The sequence below is a fragment of the Antennarius striatus genome, chromosome 3 (genome assembly GCF_040054535.1).
Source record: "Antennarius striatus isolate MH-2024 chromosome 3, ASM4005453v1, whole genome shotgun sequence".
NCBI lineage: Eukaryota > Metazoa > Chordata > Actinopteri > Lophiiformes > Antennariidae > Antennarius > Antennarius striatus.
In genome coordinates this window covers 11,903,049-11,924,102 of record NC_090778.1, presented here as the reverse complement: position 1 = coordinate 11,924,102, position 21,054 = coordinate 11,903,049, and the positions used below count along the sequence as shown (strand labels likewise).

Below are 21,054 nucleotides of genomic sequence, written 5' to 3'. Positions count from 1 at the left end.
GAAATCCTGGATGGAAGACACAGGAAGGCCCCTGGTGCCTTCAGGCATGTCTGACATGTCTTCCCTCAGCTATGGATGAAATGCAGATTCTTCCATCACACAAAAAAATGCAAACACTGATAATGACACATACTCATACGTATATATAGGTTAATTATGGGGACAACATTTAGCATAGGGTTAATATTTGATGAGTTTTGTTCCCCTGTGAGTATTGCACCTCACATATCAAATATGAAAAGTGTCTAGAGCAGCAAAGAGCAAAAGAGTAATATTTTTTATTTTGTGTGTGGTTGTATAAATGCATTTGATATTTGAAAATATAAACATGAAATATCCAAAATATGGTGACTAGTCCAGTTTACCATTATTCTTACAATTCAAGCTAATCCAACATATTCAAATGAAAGGCCATCATCTCCCCACCTAAATATTTGAAAAAGCTCACTTAAAAACCTGACACTGTTACGCTTCAAGAGCCTACCTGGAAGTTTGGGCCGTTTGCCAAGTTAGCTCTTCACATTTGTCCATGTCTCACTTACGGAGCCGTTTTGCTTTTGTCAAACATAGCTGTCGTGTGGGGAACCCCGATGCTTTATTTACCAGGACCGAACTCACAAAGCCATCGTCAGATGCCAGACCGTAACGCCTAAGCGGCCTTCATTTGCGTTCTTCTGCCCCACACACACAGCCGTTACGGCTTTGTCGGGCACAGCGATGAAGATTTATATCTATCTCTCTCTCTCTCTCTCTCTCTCTCTCTCTCTATATATATATATATATATTTATATATAGTATATATACAGTATATATAGATATATAGATTTTCTTGTGATGGCGAAGAAAAAAAAGAAAGCAAACAAAGTCTGATATTATTGTTTTATCATGGAATTTCCACCTGTTCCAGCTAGTTAGATGAATAACCGAATAAATGAAAAATCAAAAAGTTTTTACTTCATCAAGAAAAACAAATGTGTAAAAAACAGACATGATGTGTATAACAGAAATCAATAATTCCATAAATGTTATTGATGTACACACACAACCTCAAATTCCAAGATAACACACAACTACTAGCTTTACCTAAACAAAAGTGCTGCGTGTGAGTATTGGCTATAACTACAGAGCAAATCCTTTTATTGTCAGTCATAAGCACAAAGATTGTGTGCAAAGAAACCTGTTGGCATGGCAAAACTCAAAAATTGCAATTGTGAACTACATAAATTTTTAGAATAATGCTACTTTTGTTCTGATGCTGACACCCTTTAAATATAACTAACCCAGCAGGAATGCTATGGTATTTACAAAGCATTTACTCGTATTTGAGCTTTCACAGGTAATTACATAAGAGACTTAAACACAAGGCCTGTCAGGGATCACAGGTCACGCAGATTAGCACAGGGATGTTTTACCCTGACTGAGCCAGGAGTGGATTGTGCTTATATTATATAATATTTACAGATGATTGGTAGTAATCTAGTTTCAACTGACTTTTTTGGAGGGCTTATGAACCTTTTGTTGGGTCAGTTCCATATTTTATTAATTTATACATATACATATATATATACACATATACATATATATATACACACATATACATATATATATATACATATATATATACACACATATACATATATACACATATATATATACATATATATATATATACACACATATATATATATATACTGTACAGACCAAAAGTTTGGACACACCTTCCCATTCCTTCCCATTCAATTTTCCTTTCTTTTCATGACTATTGACATTGTAGATTCACACTGAAGGCATCAAAACTATGAATTAACACATGTGGAAATATGTACTTAATAAAAAAGTGTGAAACAACTGAAAATATGCCTTATATTGTAGTTTCTTCTAAGTAGCCACCTTTTGCTGTGATTACTGCTTTGCACACATTCTGCATTCTCTTGATGAGCTTCAAGAGGTAGTCACCTGAAATTGTTTCCACTTCACAGGTGTGCCCTGTCAGGTTTAATAAGTGGGATTTCTTGCCTTATAAATGGGGTTGGGACCATCTCATGTGTTGTGCAGAAGTCAGGTGGATACACATCTGATAGTCCTAATGAATAGACTGTTAGAATTTGTATTATGGCAAGAAAAAGCAGCTAAGAAAAACGAGTGGCCATCATTACTTTAAGAAATGAAGGTCAGTCAGTCCGAAAAATTGGGAAAACTTTGAAAGTGTCCCCAAGTGCAGTCGCAAAAACCATCAAGCGCTACAAAGAAAGTGGCTCACATGAGGACCGCCCCAGGAAAGGAAGACCAAGAGTCACCTCTGCTGCTGAGTTCATCCGAGTCACCAGCCTCAGAAACCGCAGATTAACAGCAGCTCAGATTAGAGACCAGGTCAATGCCACACAGAGTTCTAGCAACAGACACATCTGTAGAACAACTGTTAAGAGGAGACTTCGTGAATCAGGCCTTCATGGTAGAATAGCTGCTAGGAAACCACTGTTAAGGACAGGCAACTGCAGAAGAGACGTGTTTGGGCTAAAGAACACAAGGAATGGACATTAGACCGGTGGAAATCTGGTTTGGTCTGATGATTCCAAATCTGAGATCTTTGGTTCCAACCACCGTGTCTTTGTGCGACGCAGAATAGGTGGACGGATGGACTCCTCCTCCATGCTCCGTGAAGCATGGAGGAGGAGGTGTGATGGGGTGGGGGTGTTAGCTGGTGACACTGTTGGGGATTTGTTCAAAATTGAGGGCATACTAAACCAGCATGGCTACCACAGCATCTTACAGCGGAATGCTATTCCATCCGGTTTGCATTTAGTTGGACCATCATTTATTTTTCAACAGGACAATGACCCCAAACACACCTCCAGGCTGTGTAAGGGCTATTTGAACAAGAAGGAGAGTGATGGGGTGCTGCGCCAGATGACCTGGCCTCCACAGTCACTGGACCTGAACCCAATTGAGATGGTTTGGGGTGAGCTGGACCGCAGAGTGAAGGCAAAAGGGCCAACAAGTGCTAAGCATCTCTGGGAACTCCTTCAGGACTGTTGGAAGACCATTTCCGGTGACTACCTCTTGAAGTTCATCAAGAGAATGCCAAGAGTGTGCGAAGCAATAATCAGAGCAAAAGGTGGCTACTTTGAAGAACCTAGAATATAAGACATATTTTCAGTTGTTTCACACTGTTTTGTTAAGTATATAATTCCACATGTGTTAATTCATAGTTTTTTTGCCTTCAGTGTGAATCTACAATTTTCATAGTCATGAAAATAAAGAAAACTCTTTGAATGAGAAGGTGCATCCAAACTTTTCGTCCGTACTGTTATATATATACACAGATTATATATATATATATATAAAAAAAAAAAATGTCCCTCTCACCCTTGTGGGGTGGTATCTGTGTGTCATCCTCAAGCTCGGGTCCTCTACCAGAGGCCTGGGAGTCTGAGGGTTCTGCGCAGTATCTTAGCTGTTCCTAGGACTGCGCTCTTCTGGACTGAGGCTTCAGATGTTGTTCCAGGAATCTGCTGGAGCCACTCTTCCAGTTTGGGGGTCACTGCCCCAAGTGCTCCTACTACCACGGGGACCACATTAACCTTAACCTTCCACATCTGTTCCAGCTGTTCTTTCAACCCTTGATATTTCTCAATCTTTTCGTGTTCCTTCTTCCTGATGTTGGCATCAGCTGGAATCGCCACATCTATCACCACTGCTCTCTTCTGCTCTTTGTCCATCACCACAATGTCCGGTTTGTTAGCCAGTAGCTGTTTGTCGGTCTGGAAGCTGAAGTCCCACAGGATCTTAGCCTTGCCGTTCTCAACCACCTTCGGTGGTATGTCCCATTGGGATTTGGGTACTTCTAGTCCATACCGGGTACAGATGTTCCTGTACACTATCACAGCTACTTGGTTGTGCCTTTCCATGTATGCTGAGCTGGCGAGCATCTTACACCCTGCTACCACATGCTGGACTGACTCTGGGGCTTCTTTACATAGCCTGCACCTTGGGTCAGATCTACTGTGGTAGATATTGGCCTCTATTGCCCTTGTACTTAGGGCCTGTTCTTGTGCTGCCATTATCAGTGCCTCTGTGCTGTCTGTCAGTCCAGCTTTATTCAGCCATTGGTAGGTCTTCTTGATATCAGCCACTTCCTCTATCTGACGGTGGTACATGCCGTGTAGGGGCTTGTCCCTCCATGTTGTCTCCTCCTCCTCTTCCTCCTCAGGTTTCTGCTGTCTAAGGCATATATATATATATATATATATATATATATATATATATATAAATAAATAACACACACACAGTGATCCCTTGCTATAATGCGGTTTACTTTTCACGGTTTCGCTACTTCACGGATTTGCATCGTGCATTGTGGTCTGCATTCTGATTGGCTAAAAAGTCACTCTGCTTCTTCTCTACCTCTTCTTCTTTTCCTTTCGGCTTTTCCCTTCAGGGGTCGCCACAGCGAATCAATTTCCTCCATCTAGCCCTGTCCTTTGAATCCTCTTCTCTCACACCAACTACCTTCATGTCTTCCCTCATTACATCCATAAACCTCCTCTTTGGTCTTCCTCTAGGCCTCCTGCCTGGCAGTTCAAAACTCAGCATCCTTCTACCAATATATTCACTATCTCTCCTCTGGACATGTCCAAACCATCTCAGTCTGGCCTCTCTGACTTTATCTCCAATACCTCTAACATGTGCTGTCCCTCTGATGTACTCATTCCTGATCCTATCCTTCCTTGTCACTCCCAGGGAGAACTTCAGCATCTTCATCTCTGCTACCTCCAGCTCTGTCTCCTGTCTTTTCTTCTCTACCTGTGCGTCAATAACGTTGCAGTTTAATATGTACACAAACGTAGAACAGCTTGCCAAATTTACATTACGTACGTGCAAATTCTCTTGCAGTTTCGAGTTTCTCTAAAACCCATAATGTTGACAAAACGCTCTGGATGGACAAACACACCTGCGGCAGGACCCAAAAGGCAGCGGAAGATGCTATCTATCACAGATAAAGTTAAACTTCTGGACATGCTAAGGGAAGGTAAAAGCAATGCGGCTGTAGGTCGGCATTACGGAATTAATGAATCTTCCATTCGTTCCATAAAGAAGGAAGAAAAAACATAAGGACGACAGCAGCAATAAATTTTAATAAGGATGCAAAAAGGGTTGCAACTGCCTGCAACAAGACCATGGTAAGGATGGAGTCTGCATTAGCTCTGTGGATTAATGACTGCAGGAAAAAAAACATTACGTTGGATACAAACGTTATCTGCACAAAAGCGAGAATACTGTATCAAAACTTTGCTGACAGTGACAGGGAAGAGGAGGATGCCGGGCCATCGACACGTGCTGTTCACGCAGTACCAAGCGCATTTAGCGCTTGGTACTGTGTGGACCCTTTGATAAGCCGTTCATTACAGTTCTCCAACATAATCGATGGTGGCATGTCGGTGTATAAGGATCTTTTTGCAAAGAAGAAAAAAGAGCGACAACAACTGCCTATCACTATGTTCTTCTCCCGAACAAACACACCTGCACCGCGGGCTTCAAAAGAAGAAAACACTGCAGAGCGGAGTCAGGATGCAGCGACTCAGTCTGAAGAGCAGTGAAATACACCTGAGTCACTATTTGTCCGACTGTACTTTGTATTTTTGTATTTTTTTCATAATCATTTAAATTTTCTCCCGTTTAATCCAATTACTTGGGTCACAGTGGGCGGTGCTAATCTCCGCAATTTGAAGCCTTCTGTTCACATTGATGAATAAAATTATTATTTGACAGTACAGTACAGAAATTATTTGTTGAAAAAATGTTTCTAAAGTACTTTTATTTGTGAAACAAATGTTTGAGCCTTTAAAATGGTTTCTTCTTTCTTTTCAATGTACATAGAGTGTTTAATTGTGTAATAATTGTAAAAAAAAATAAAGGTTTCTACTTCACGGATTTTGCCTATCACGGGTTCTTTTTGGAACATAACCCCCGCGAAAAACAAGGGATTACTGTACAGTGTGTGTGTGTGTGTGTGTATATATATAAAAGAGAGAGAGAGAGAGAGAGAGAGAGAGAGAGAGAGAGAGAGAGAGAGAGAGAGAGGTGGAATATACAGTATATATTTATCTTCTCCTCCTTTCGGCTTTTCCCTTCAGGGGTCACCACAGCAAATCAGTTGCCTCCATCCAACCCTGTCTTCTGCATCCTCCTCTCTCACACCAACTACCTTCATGTCCTCCTTTCACTACATGAGCGGCACTGCTCAGTGGTAAAGTGGACGGTAGAGCGGACGGTAGACAGAGTCGTCCACTCCCAAAGAAAACCTCAACATCTTCATCTCTGCTACTTTGGTGAGAGTTTTATCCAGCAAAATACCAAAATAAAACCAAAGTACAAGGACGGTGTTTTTACAGCCAAAAAGGGAATTATTTTATTGATACGCAGATCATCAGTACAGATCAATTGGGAACAGCCCCCGGATGCATGTCTCCTGACCCTTTTATAGTCACAGTCCTTTATTCTTGTGTACGTGAGAGGTTTGCGTGTCCTATTCATGGGAAAACCGAAAACATCAGATTTTCCGGCAACTATCCAAACCTAGGTAACCACCCCATGTCAGGTTGACCTGCTTCCTGTCTTCCTGTTTTTTTGGACAATCTGGTTATTCGCTGCCAAACTTGCAAATGTGTTTCCTCTGATTTGAAATGTGACCTACGCATGCATTATTTCGCTTCCACACTACCTCCAGCTCTGTCTCCTGTCTTTTCCTCAGTGACACTGTCTCTAGACCAAACAATATATTCTATATACATATATACAGCGCACCCTCGTGCATCAATGATAGCGACTCCACTTCATCGCGGATTTTTGGTCGGCAGTCATGTCATACCGCACGCGCATTCTATTGGCTGACGGCATCCGAAAGTGCACTCGTTCCTTCACACTTCGCACTTTCATGAGACACAAAAGTGCTTTAAACAGTCTGTCAAAGTGTGGGAAAAGGTAATACAGATAGAAGCTGGTTTAATATCAGTATGGGGAGGGTTCATAAATGTTTAAATTACTGTAAATTTTAAGATAAATAGATCGCAATCTCGATTGCGGAGAAGAAATAACTATAGATGGACTTCGCAGTTAACATAATTTTGAAGTGTCGTAACTGTTCCAACAGTTTTCATGTTTTTGAGCAGGAACGACACACAAAACAAACGAATTCTGAGTGAAACTAGCTGGCTAGCAAAGACAGTGTCCAGCCATGGTTTCTGTTTGGAATGGGACAATCGACGTAGTATCCAAAATGCTCCTCGGGCATCTGACAGAAATGGTCTTTAAGTAACTACATACAGGTCTGTTCATGTAGTCAGCTAACAGAACTATCACTTCTCTTTTGACTACGTTGGGTAAGCTTGGTTTATAATACCAATACATTTGTCTTCATATGTTTGGTATGAAGTCTGATATTGTGTTATTGTGAAATTTCCACGGGTTCCCGCTAGTATATATTTTCCATATATATATTCCATATATATTTCTATCATTTTCCAATGTGTTAGTTGGATGAACCACATACTGGATACTTCTTTGTATTCTACAAACACCACTTTTAAAATTAAGAGGATTAAATATGAAATTGAAAAACAGCTAAAAGGTGAGAGCTGGGATGTGTTTTCAACTCACCACTCATTGGATTGCAGTGTGGGGGAGTCGTTCTGTGCGATGTGATATAAGGCACTCATGGCATTCATGTTGAACAAAGGAGGTTTACGCTCAGCTAAAAAATAAACAATAAGAGATGGGAGAGTCAGTCATTAGTGGATGAGTATAAGTTTTCATAATTGCCAAAAACCATCTTCTTCAATGAGGCAAATTCAACATTACAAATTAGAATCACTCTCACCTAATTCAATGCAGGTGATACCCAGGGACCAGATGTCCACTTTTCCCTCATACTGACCCTCATCCATGGCGAGGATCACTTCTGGGGCCATCCTGAGGACAGAGTCATGCATATAAAAGTGGGCACATGTGGAATTTAAGTATGGGGAAAAAATCCATGAAAATATTATAATCTGCTAAGCCTCTCAAAGCTTTTAAAGTCTCTGGTATGCTGTGATAGAAGCTCAGTTTTTGGAATATATGCATGATTTCTGTAAATGTGGAGTGTGACAACAGAGGACATGCATTAGTTAGGTTAATAGAAATGTTTGGGATACCCAAAATCCTTTTCAGATAAGGAATATATAACAATGCTGGCTCTTATCTTTTTGCAAAAGATTTTAACACATGAAAACCAAAGAGCCTAAATGGAGGCATAACATCATAGAATCTGGTGGACAGAATTGGAAAATGGTGATGGAATGAAGAATTTAGATGATGACTGAAGAAAAGTGTTGTCACAAGAGTTGTATTGGTACACAGACAACACAACATCGATGTTACTGCAGGGGAAAAGGAAAATTATTTTGGTAGTGCATTTTATGATCAATATTTAGACGGAAAGTCTTGGATTTTTAACCTGAACCTAAAATGACATCCTATGGAGAAGTAATTACCATAAATATAACACCAGTTGTTTATGTTAGTAAGTGTCTGACAACATGGAAAGGAACCTACAGAGAAATACACGTATCTCTCTGTAGGATCTGACTGTTTGAATTTCTGTTCAGTAGAAAATGGACTGACCAACTGTGATCATTGGAGATCATTTGAATGTTGGAGGTGGGGTACACCCTGGACAAGTCTCCAGTTTATCAAAGGCCTGTCTATAGACTGACAAACACACATTCTGCCACACGGTCATACCTGTGGTCAATTTAGAATCTAATTCACCTGCACTGCATGATTTTGCAGTTGGGAGGAAGCTGGAGAACCCGGAAAGAACCCAAGCAAACATGGGAAGAGCATATAAACTCATCACTGCACCACCTTGCTGCCCTTAGTCCAATGTAACTGATTTTATTTTGATTGGATAGAGTTCAGTGATATCAGCCTTCCTGCTGTCCTTTTCTATGCTGCATGTCTCAGATGCTTACTTTGCATTGTCTAACAGGCTTTTAATTCAGCTGGTACTAAGCAAATATTCATTGTTGACTAATCAACACATTTTAGAATGTGGTATACTGTCAAATAGGTACTTGCGCTAACCCTACTTGTTTCATGTCTAAATGGCTGCATTGATGATGTAAATCTTGCTATTTCTAATTACTTTCTCATGAATTTGAACAATTACTGTTTTATTGTTACTTGATTTGAGCGAAGATTTTTGTCGTGACAGAGCACTGCATGTCTGAAGCGGTCTCTAGAGTAATATACATCTGTGTGCAAACAAAAATTACGATTTAAGCATGGCTTCTGGTGTCAAAATATATAAATCAGGAGAAGCACAATGGCATAAAAACAATTTCTTATTGCAAAAGAACGAGGACACAATGGAAAGTCCCTAAACAAAAATACCTCACAGCATATGCTTCTGTGTTGTCATCTTTGTTTGGTCTCACCATATGTCGATGCCCTGTCAAGGTATACTGACCAATAAGGTGTTCCCACAAAGGAGTTGGCAGGTGAGGCAATTGAGGCAGATCCAAAGTCGGCCAATTTGACTTGGCCCAGTTCAGTCAGCAGGATATTACCAGCTTTCACATCTCTGGGAAGGGAGAGGGGGGTAAAGGGTGAGCACATGAAGAGAACATGCAGACCCAGCAGCCAGGAGAAATCACTGGTTAGAAGGATCTATTACACATTACATTACTAAACTGGTCATCAATATGGTGCATTTTATTAACATGCTCATTGTAGCAGGTTTACTGTCATTTGATTACAGATCACAATCAAAAGGATTTATTGTGCTCACTCTGGCATTATTTTCTGACCTACTTGCATTGGTCAAAGGTCAAAGCTAATGCTTTTCATAGTCTCACTCACACAGGCCCTCTTCCTTGTCTTTCTATCTTATCTGGTTCCTTACTGTAGAAAAGTTGAAATTTGACCTTGACATAGTTTTCTCAAGGTCGTGGTCATCATCCCATTTTCATCACTTTTGCTGCCCGAGCAATGTGCTTTTTGTTTCAATCTTTCTATCTGCAACGGTTGTGAAAATATTTGGTGGACGGATGGATGGACGAATGGACGGATACACAAACACTGACAATTACAATACATCACCGCTTCGCGGGATGTAATCAAAACGATTTATAGTGCACCATTGTCTCTTATCATAGCTGAATGGGAACAAATCGGATGAGGTTTACAGCTTAATTAGTTACCACTGTGACCAAGGGGATCATGAACAACTCTCAACTCACACTAGTATATTCTTACAAAGTCGATTGGGAAATTTTTGTAGTGAGGAAAAAGACTGACTCACCTATGAATCATATTATGGGAATGTAGGTAAGCCAGTCCTAGCAAGGCACCATGTGTAATGGCAGCAATTTCCATCTCTTGGAGTGGTTTCTTATGTACTATAAGAAAATGACAATTAAATGAGTAGGAAGGCTGAAAATCCTCATATTAATAACAATTTTACTCAAACTACTGCACATTAAATCAAGTTTTACACATTGTTCGGGTCAGATCAAGATAGCAGCAGCTCAAACATCCTCATATTATTCACAAAGTGGCGAGTGTAGGTTAGCGTTTCCTCTATGTTCTGAACTTCTCAATTTTTTTTTAATTAGTGTGTGTGTGTGTGTGTGTGTGTGTGTGTGTGTGTGTGTGTGTGTGTGTGTGTGTGTGTTGGGGAAGAGAGGGGATATTTTTGTATAAACAGTTTATGTAAACACTTTGGGTTACTCATTTTGTATGAAAAACTCTTTATAAATAGTTTGAGTGATTAAAATAAAACTGTACCAAGCTGTCCTGCTGATTTAGGAAGAGCAAAGTCCTTCGTTGCTATCTATCTTATAGTCAGCATGTAATAAAGATTAGAATATGGTGTTGCACTCCTCTAAAGATGCATTACTGTGCATGTTCACAAAAAGACTATGAGCTGAGGCAAAAGTTCACAGCAAAACTATAATAAATACATCTCATGGGAGAAGATAAGTTAAGCCCTCTGATATTGTCCATAGAAAGAGTTTCACAAATATGGTTTGTTAAATATGAGTGTGCACATTAAACATTAATAAATACACCTACCTTCTAACAAATCTGATGCAGAGCCCAGGCAGTACTCCATCACCAACTGAAATATAATAGTTTGTGAAATGACAAATCGTTTATATGGTGTATATGGTGTACAGTCTGTAATTTGGCTACTAGTGTTTACAACATATGCAGAAAAACAAGAATATCCACTGGGTAAGCATAGACAGGAGACTTAAAGAAATAAAGTCTAAGATGGAAAGACAAATGACAAGAAGAGATAGGCCAATAATGTTGTGAAAGTAAAACACTTGACATAAGGAAATCCACTTACCCAGGCAGTGTTGTCTTTCAAGTAGCAGCCTTTGTACTCAATGGTGTTTGGATGTCGCAACTGTCCCAAAAACTTGACTTCTTTAATAATGTCCTGCCACTTCTGCCAAAATCAAATACAGACAAATGTACAATTAGACAATACAAGTACAATCACTATAAACTAAACATTTAAAGCAGGCAAGGCCGGGACAACGATTACATTGTTGCAGTTGGCATGAACATTCAGATAAAATTATCACTGCTTTATTGACATATTTGTGAACTCAAGGTAGATGCTGTGATTACATAGGACGCCTTCTGAAATATTTGTCAATGTGTGTCATATGTCACTTTGCTGGAGGGAGGAACATTTGGTCTTAGGCCCCGTCCACACGATGACGGACTTTTTTTGAAAACCAAACTTTTTAAAAACACATCGAAAACGATTCGCATCTACACGACAGCGTTTTCAAAAAAATCTCCGTCCACACGTAAACGCATCAGTGCGTTTTCGAAGACGGCTATAAGCATGCCAAACCATGTGGTGGCAGTATTGAGTCAAATTTTATCCAATAGGAATCCTCCGTGTTTTGTTGTCATAAAAACGCCTGCAAGCATGCTGCCATCAACAAGGTTCGTACATCCATCATGTTTGTACACACAGGTCTATAAATATGACGTCACAGCGGTTTTCGTCGCAGGCAAGACGTCAGCGTTTTTAAAAAGTTGCGGATACACCGTCAACACGACAACGCAGACCCAGTGTTTTTAAAAAAATCCACCTAGGCCAGTGTTTTCAAAAAGTTGCGTTTTCGTTCCAGATATCGGCTTTGTCGTGTAGACGGAAGGCGTAAACACAACAAAAAAGTTGCGTTTTCAAAAAGTTCCGGCATTGTGTGGACAGGGCCTCATTCTGTGACTGAGCGACAAAGCCACTATGTATATGGAAATGTACAGTGTATATGTCTGTGTCACACTGTTGTTGAAGGAAACGTTTAGCATATCTATAGCTCTCTGTGAGTCAGTCTTACTTCAGTAGTCTGCTTGCCATTATAGGACATCTTCTTGATGGCCACCACCTCATTCGAGTAGGAGTTACGTGCCTGTGGAGGAGAACAGGGAAAAGACTTATTAATAGTCTTCAAACATTTATGGACAAACAACTCTGACAAATATAAATGGCACAATTGCTGAAGCAGACATCACAGTTCTTCTCTTTCTAGTCCCATACAACAAAGGAAGACCAATATAACAGTGCCAATAAGTAGGCGGTAGAAACATGCTACCCCTATCAAGAATTCTGATGTGGCACAGTTACCACAGGACTGGAAAAACTACAAGATGAAAAAACCTACAACGACATTTGAGTGTTAAAAAATCTTGTTGCTCTCTCTCACTTTCTCTTTGCATTTTTGGCTGAAATATGCATCCCTCATGAAGACAAATGTTCCCATTAGAATCTATAAATTTCTATAAGATTAAAGAACATTATTAGACAGGTTTAGTAATGTGTTGGTATTCTGCAGGGACTACACGTTTCAGTTTCATTCCTATATTTAGTAGCATGGCGGCATAGTGGTTAGCGCTGTGGCCTCACAGCAAGAAGGTCATGGGTTCCAATCCCAGCATTTCCAACATGTTCTTTCTGTGAGAGTTTGCATGTTCTCGCTGTGTCTGAATGGGTTTTCTTTGGGTTCTCTGATTTCCCCCATTCATCAGGAAAAAACATGCCTTGTAGGAATATTACATTATGTTGGCCTGCAGTGGCGGCATACCTAGGGTGCAGTGGCTCAGGACCAACTCTCCATACTAACCTTGTAAAAAAGCTTCTTAATCTTAATCTTCGACCAATCTTGATGGAGTTTAATTGTCATTATACATAAAAACAGGGTTACCATGGACAAGGAGATAAAGAGGTATGGTAATTTCAAAATAATTAAAGGAATAGCAGGAAAAAGAGTATACCCATTTGACTAATTTTCAGATTCATTTTCTCCCTTCAACTGCATGTCACTACATGCATAATAGCATAATACAGTACAGTGCCAATGGTATAGAATATAATTAAGAAGAAAAATCATGTAACATCGAACCACTGAAATATATTCAAGATAATTGTCATACCAGAAGAAAGACTATGAATGAATAATTACAAGAAGCTAATTCATTCAACATACAAGATAGTAGTATGTTCAAGGCGTAGGCTGATGGGCCTGCAAACTCAAGGGGAATTCCCCATGTTCCTCTAATGGAATTCATCCCTAGCATTCACATTCGTTAACTATGAATGAACATGCAATTGCATATATTTATGTGACTATGTATACAGTAAAAACAAGGAAGCCAGTCTTTAGTTCACAAACATTTTACCATGTATCAGTGGTCAGATTTTTATCCTATAGCGAGGTGAGTGACGGTAATGTTTTTAAATTTTTTGGAAATAGTTGTGGGTACCTAGACATTTCTACTTTGACTATCATTCTAACTAAAAAAAGAACCAATGCAGTCAGAGACTACAACATCCCGCGACACCCCTGAATTAAAATTTTACCCTGACCTACTTGCATAGGTCAAAGATCAAAGCTAGTGCTCTGACCTACTTTCATAGATCAAAGCAGTAGCTTTGATTGACGGTCTTACTCACATTGGCCTTCTTCGTCTTTCTATCTTATCCAGTTCCTGAGTGTACAAAAGTTAAAATTTGACCTAGATCCAGTTTCCTCAAGGTCAAGGTCATCATCTCATTTCCATCCCCTTTGTCACCAAAATAACAGGCTTTTTGTTTCATCTTTCTATATGCTACGGTTGCGAAGATATTTTGTGGACTAATGGACGGACGGACAAACGAATGAACGGACTAACAGACAAATGCTGACAATTACGATAAATCACCGCTTTGAAGCGGGATGTAATTATCATCTATTATTATTATTACATCCCTCTTCAAAGCGGTGATGTAATTGTCAGTGTTTGTGTTTTTGTTCATCAGTCCGTTCGTCCGTCTGTCCGTTAGTCCACCAAATAATCTTTGCAACAGTTGCAGATAAAAAGATGAAACAAAAAGCACATTACTCAGGCGGAAAAGGGGATGAAAGTGAGATGATGACCGAGAGAAAACTGGGTCAAGGTCAAATTACAACTTTTGTACATTCAGGAACCAGATAAAATAGAAAGACGAGGGAGAAGGCTTGTGTGAGTAAGACCATAGATCAAAGGTAGTGCTTCGATCTACCTATGCACTAGCTTTGATCTATGATCAAAGCTAGTGCATAGTGCATTTGATCTACGATCAAAGCTAGTGCATAACTTTTACCTACCCTGAAACTTTGACCCTGACCTATCCTAAAATAGGTAAGGGTAAGTCGAGGGATGTTGCAATCTCTGACTGCCTTGTTTACTATTATAATGCTTAGTTTAGCAAACCTAAGTGGACTGTATGTCAAATGAATCAAAAAAACATCGAAATTGATCAAATGTCCTCCAAAAGATCTATTACTTAGTAGTTAGTGCGACAAACAATGCATTTGTTGCTTAGGGTCAAAAACTACGGTACATTCTTCGCCTCCTATGAATGTTTTTCTTGAAGATAATTAATCAATGCTATTGAAAGAAAGGTAATAAAGATAATGTTAATATGAACCAGTGACCTAAGAAAAAGCAGTAAGACACTATTTAAAAGACCATATTTGCTCTTATTGTTGATATTCTTGAATTATTATTACAGTACATTCTGGTACAATGAATAATGGTGTAAATCGTATTCATTTTGTTACACTAACAAGACAACCAGTGTCATCGTTTTGTATTTATTTGCAATACGCAGATGAATATCGTCTAATATTTGTTAGCAGGTCACTCCAGAATTTGTACAGTAACTATATCTCAATCTGCCCAATTTCATTAATGCTGCTCTGTGGAAGAGCTAAGGCTTGAAGTGTGCCAGTGGTTGTGTAAGTGTGTCAGTGAACACAGCACTGGCATCAGGGCAGGATTTAGACCAACAGTGGAGCCTGTTAGCCGGGCACTGGGGCTGCAACTGATGTATTTTGGCTGTGTGAGTCAGTGAGAGGGGTAGAAAGAGAGAGAAGGAGGGACACCGAGAAAAAAAACAGCTGTCTTATGAGGGAGGAGGCTTATTGCCCAAAGCCCTGCATCTGGAGAAAAGAGAGAAAAGAGAAAAGAAGAAGAAGAGGAGAAGGAGAGATGGAGAGAAGAGGAGGAGAGGGAGGAGAGGAGCGGAGAGATGTGATTTCAATCCCCCCCCTACGTAGCTTAGACTCATCGGTTTGATGAGGAATTAGTGATTATGGGATTAATAAGAAAGACTACCGAGTAAGGGTCAAGAGGGAATCTCTTCACTTAATTGCATTCAAAGAGCCCATAATGTGGTTTACGGAAGAGCATGTGTACAAATCAGTGAATTGATAAATGTATTTATAGCTTGTTAATAGACAAATCAAAGTTGCAGAATGTAGTCATGATAATCATGTAGCGAATGGCTAACAGGGCCATACTTAGTGGGAATATCTCTTCTTGAAGGGTCCTGTATGTTGATTATAAAATATTTTTCTGTGAGCGATGAAAAAAATAACAACTCAAGAATCAGGACTTACAAAGTATACAGCCCCAAAGCTGCCATGTCCGATCTCATGTAGGTCACAGAAGACATCCTCAGGGTCATCTTTGAAGAAGAGGTCGGCCAGCTCAGGGTCTTTCAGCACCCCTTTGCGTGTGGACGACGGCATTATGGGCTGGACATGAGTTAGGAGCTGGGGACCACACTCTTGTACACACTACCACTGCTACCGCCACCAAATGTCCACGATGGGCCCGGCATTGACCAGCCTGACCTGGGAAACCGAGAAATGGAGAGAATGAGCAAATTACTTTTTATTTCTCTGTACAGCACAAGATGATATTTTTTGTTGATGTGGTGAGCTATCCTGATTATAGTCAAATGGACAACTAAGAACATTCACCACTTCCTGTTTGAAAAATTTAAATCAATCAATCAAGTTTTGTTTGTAAAGTGCTTAATCATGTCAACAAACACTTCAAAGTGCTTTAAAAGACATAAAAAGACAACAGAACCCTCCAGAGGAAGCATAAGCATCAGCGGCAGGGAAAACCTCCCTCATTGAGGAAGAAACTTCGGGCAGGACCCTAACTCTTTTGAGAGCCATCTGCCTTGACCAGTTGGGTGGAAGAAAAATACAATCAAGATAAGGAAAGGGTAAGAGAAAGAAACAGAGAGAGCGAGTGGCAGACTGGCCAGATAGAGTCAGTGTCTTTATGGTTATGGTTAGGCGATTTGATGCAGACACTGAAGTGGGGATGGAAAGTCAGGCTGCGTTCACCGACTCATGGATTGTTGTCTTCAATACATGTTCCCTATCATGTAGTTGGTTAATTCAAACCACAATTACAGCTGCATAGATGACTGTACTTTATACCAATAAAGGAAACTTAGCAACATCCAAAACGATCTAGCGATACCTTACAATTCTGAACATCCATGTTCATCATTGCATGTATGTTTGTATGTTCCTTTGCAAGTTTATATATCATGGATAGCAGGTGGGTAAAAAAAAAAAAGTCATATGATGATGGGTAGCAGTCTAGTCATGCTGGCCATCCGAGTCATAGTCATGCTCACAAGAGCCACACTTGACAGCTGATACTGAATCACTGACTCACCATTTCCTCACATCTCATAGGATGTCTACATCGTTATTTTCTTTGTCCTTGCAGACATAAAAAAAACAACTGTTTGCATCAGATGACTGCAGACAAGCCATCAAGCACTTACACATCCTGGACACCCTGCTCCAGTTGGCTTTATTGCACATGCATCACATTCATACACATGCTTGCACACTATGTCTCTCATTCCCTTCACTTTTGTCTCTTGCTTTTTTATGTCTACTATGAAATCTCTGTGTACAACGGCCAGTTGTAGCAAACAAATCCGATTCCAAAGGCTAGCCTCACACAGTGTGAACTGACACACAGGCAGAGGCAACAAGACAAATACACACCAAGGCTAAGACTAAGGCATCAGCATCAACCTAATCCCCTGCTCTATAAGGAATCTGAACTCTCGCTCCCACTCCAAAAATATCAGTCCTTAAGACAAAATCCAATGTTTACAGTTCCATGATATCAGATACATAATAATGAAAATTTTGGGTGAAATGTTTGCTTGTATGTTTGCTGGTTGAGCAAAAGCAGGAAGTGTCAATGGCTGTTCTGCTGAGCCTCTTTGACACAACTGAAGGACCTTAATAACTCTTGACTCTGAGTGCCCTTTACAATGTTCACTGTGAACAAAGTCAGTGAAATTCAGATGAAACTGTCCAATCTTGGAATGCTCTTTCCTCTTCTGGTTAACTAAAAAGTTCTCCTGAACCACTAAATGCCTCAAAACTAGCACGGATGCCCCATAAGACTGTCACATGATTAAGAAGTATGGCTTCCAGAAAATGCTAAATAACATGTACAGCACTACATTTTTTGACCACTGTGGAATCCTTATGCAGCATGAAACCCTTGATTAAGAACACCATGTCTGAAAAAATAATGCACAGTGAAATATTTATACAAGTTAAGCTGCAGCGGATCATTTTTGCGTATACTTGTGTATGTGTATATGTGTCTTTGTGTGTGTGTGTATATAAAATATGAACTTTCATGTCCAAGTGTTTCTAAATTTTAGGGTTAATTTTATTTGCGTGTGCATGTATGTGTATGGGGGTGGCACGGTGGGTAGCACTGTCGCCTCACGGAAAGGCGGTTCCGGGTCACGGTCTGTGCGCAATTTGCATGTTCTCCCCGTGTCTGCGTGGGTTTTCTTGGGATCTCCGGCTTCCTCCCACCTCCAAAAACAAGCAATTCAGGTTAATTGGCTGTTCAAAACTGTCCGTAGGAGTAAGTGTGAGTGTGCATGGTTGTCTGTCTTTGTGTGGCTCCATGGCGCACTCGCGTTGCGCCCAGACTTTGCCCTGCCTCACGCCCTATGAGATAGGCTCCAGCTCCCTGTGACCCACCATGGCCGATAAAGCGGTTCGGAGGATGAATGAATGAATGAATGTATTTGTCTCCAGGTTGCATCAGCCCTGTCAGTCTCTCATCTGAGCTGCCCCCAGCCACCCAGAAAAACTTTGTGAGGGAGGTTTGAAAGATGACCTAAACCACAAAGACTGGAAGGAGTAAGCAGGTGAGCCAAAGAGAGACAAAAATGGATAAAATTAACACCGAATACATGTAATCACTCTAGAGACTGCACACCTCCCTCTTACCCTTTTTCAACTCTTCTCTTCTCCTCTTCCTCCTTTCATCACAGTTAAGTGTTTAGTGATGCAATGTAGCAACAACAGGTTGTAACACAGGGGCTTGTAAAGCTGTTGCTAGTGCATCAAAGCCCAGTGTTTGTGCAATTCAGTGTGTGTGTGTGTGTGTGTGTGTGTGTGTGTGTTCAACTATGGATTGTATTGTGCTGAAAGAGCTGATTAGGCAAATGGCTTAGACAGATTAAACGTTTGGTGTGTGTAAATTCTTTAAACAGTACATGTCTGGGCTTGCGCTATCCATTCGCCAATTTGCCATAGGCGAAATAAATTCCAGATTGGCTACAAGGTGGTTGTAACCACAGTGGCGTTCTTATTTTTATGGAAAAAATGGTAAAACTTAAAACTTTGTCGCTCGCTATTTCCGCTAGCAAACGGCGCTTGCTATTTCCGCTAGCGAGCAGTGCTAGCGCCGCTATTTCCGCTAGCGAACGGCGCTAGCGCCGCTATTTCTGCTAGTGAGCAGTGCTAGCGCAGCTATTTCTGCATACCGACGGAAATAGGCAAACTGCTCTGAACGCTCCCGATCATTAAACATGCACTCGGGTCATGACCTCCTCTTGTCCAATGAAAAACAAAATATTGTTTTTTTTACAAGCTAAACCCGCAAATTTATGTATGAGAAGGCGAGGACGATCGATCAAAAGAATCCAGTGTTTTATAGTAGAGTTTGTGTTAAAGTCCTCATTAATAAACTCCAGCTCCCTCGCTCGCTATTTTTCATGCCTTTTTAAATTGAAATGAAAAATCATGTTATTGAATTAAAAAAACAAAAACAAACTATGGCATACCAATGGTGCTGTTGGTGGTCAAAGTTAAAATGTCTTCTAGTAAAACTTACAAGTAAACATTGGGTAATATTTTGTATGACTATCTTCACATAGTGAATGCAAGTTTTCAATTGCTGAATCTCATATTCATACCTGCATGAAGTAGGACAGAAATAAAGATAGTTCAGCTTGAACTGTTGACTTTAGTGTATTTTTGTAGGTAAACTGAACAGAAGATTTTGTCCTCAGAATGCAGGAAAACAACCCCATTTTCCAAAACATGTGTTTTCCAAAAAACATGTATGTCCCCCACGCCCCTTGCAACGAGCGTCGGTCATCCGCGCACTGCGCCACTGTCTTGGACACAGAATGTGGCTTTTTGTGGCTTGCTCAATTCTTTTACACTGAGCCACAGTGGCTTAGTCATACTAGCTCCTATTGTAAGCTATGTGCACAACTACACACCCTTCATGACTTTGCTTATGTGCAGGACATATAGTGAGCACTTAATATTATCTGAATAAATCATAAAAGAAATGAGAGAATTAATCTGAAGGTGGACAAAACATTTGCTATATAAATAAAGTGAATCGAATCATATAAAAGTGAAAGGCATGAGTATTGGTATTTGAATATTGGAGTAGTAATTAAATTCTAAAACAGGCAAAACAAAACTTAAATGTTTCACCCAAGTATTCTTCTGTCAAAAACAGTTTTCCTCAGGCTTTATTTAACCTGTGCCTGGTATGCTGTATGTCTTTCAGGGGATGGTGGTAATTAGTCAATTGCAGGGGTGTCAAACTCATTTTCACCAAGGGGCGCATAAGCATAATGGCTGTCCTCAAAGGGCCACATGTTTATTCATTTATTCATAAATGTAACTAAATGCAACTAAATGAAATGTAAAATGAATGTAACTGCTCCTTAATATAAAATAACTCTGAATTTATTACTTATTAAAAGGTACAAACATTACAATAGCACAGAATAACATAAATCCTTTTAATTTGTTAGGTTATGAAACTCACATAACTACCAATCAAATATCAAACTATCCAAGTGAATGAAGAAAAATAACATCACACTGCCGTCGTGCCCGGAGTGTCCCCCGCCTCACGCCCTAAGCCTGCTGGGATAGGCTCCAGCTCCCTGTGACCTGCTATGGCGGATACAGCGGCGGTACATGACAATGAATGAATGAACATCAAACACAAGTTAGGACATTAAATTTCTTCAAATTATTTTTGTTTATGTTCAAATGGACTTAATTAGTGCATTGTGGGAAATGTCATTTTTGGTCAAAGCACACTTTGACCTATTTATTTTTAGACACTGACCTGTTCTGCTTTCACGGGCCACATAAAATGATGTGGCGGCCCGCGGGCCTTGAGTTTGACACATGTGATCTAAACACTGTTTGCATCCACTTTTGACAAAAACATGGCGCATGTGCCCGCCCACACACACACACACAAACACACACACGTTGTACTTAAGCTAATGCAGTCAAGATATGAAAGACTATTTCTGGTACTTCTCTATTGGTAGCATATGGTGTATAT

General features: G+C 40.1%; 1 protein-coding gene across 5 annotated transcripts in view; it reads right to left on the bottom strand.

The window, feature by feature from the left end:
* The window catches only part of taok3a (TAO kinase 3a), a 77,013-nt gene that overhangs the window by 25,847 nt on the left and 30,112 nt on the right, over positions 1-21,054 (bottom strand). For all 5 annotated transcript variants that reach the window (XM_068310113.1, XM_068310114.1, XM_068310112.1 and 2 more), the window contains 8 exons: positions 15,990-16,226; positions 12,408-12,479; positions 11,396-11,497; positions 11,116-11,161; positions 10,343-10,439; positions 9,509-9,622; positions 7,877-7,968; positions 7,657-7,750 (listed from right to left, as the gene is read on the bottom strand). In XM_068310113.1, the coding sequence (XP_068166214.1) occupies positions 7,657-7,750; positions 7,877-7,968; positions 9,509-9,622; positions 10,343-10,439; positions 11,116-11,161; positions 11,396-11,497; positions 12,408-12,479; positions 15,990-16,121 (749 nt within the window). In that variant the 5' untranslated portion in view covers positions 16,122-16,226. The remainder of the gene's footprint in view (positions 1-7,656; positions 7,751-7,876; positions 7,969-9,508; positions 9,623-10,342; positions 10,440-11,115; positions 11,162-11,395; positions 11,498-12,407; positions 12,480-15,989; positions 16,227-21,054) is intronic.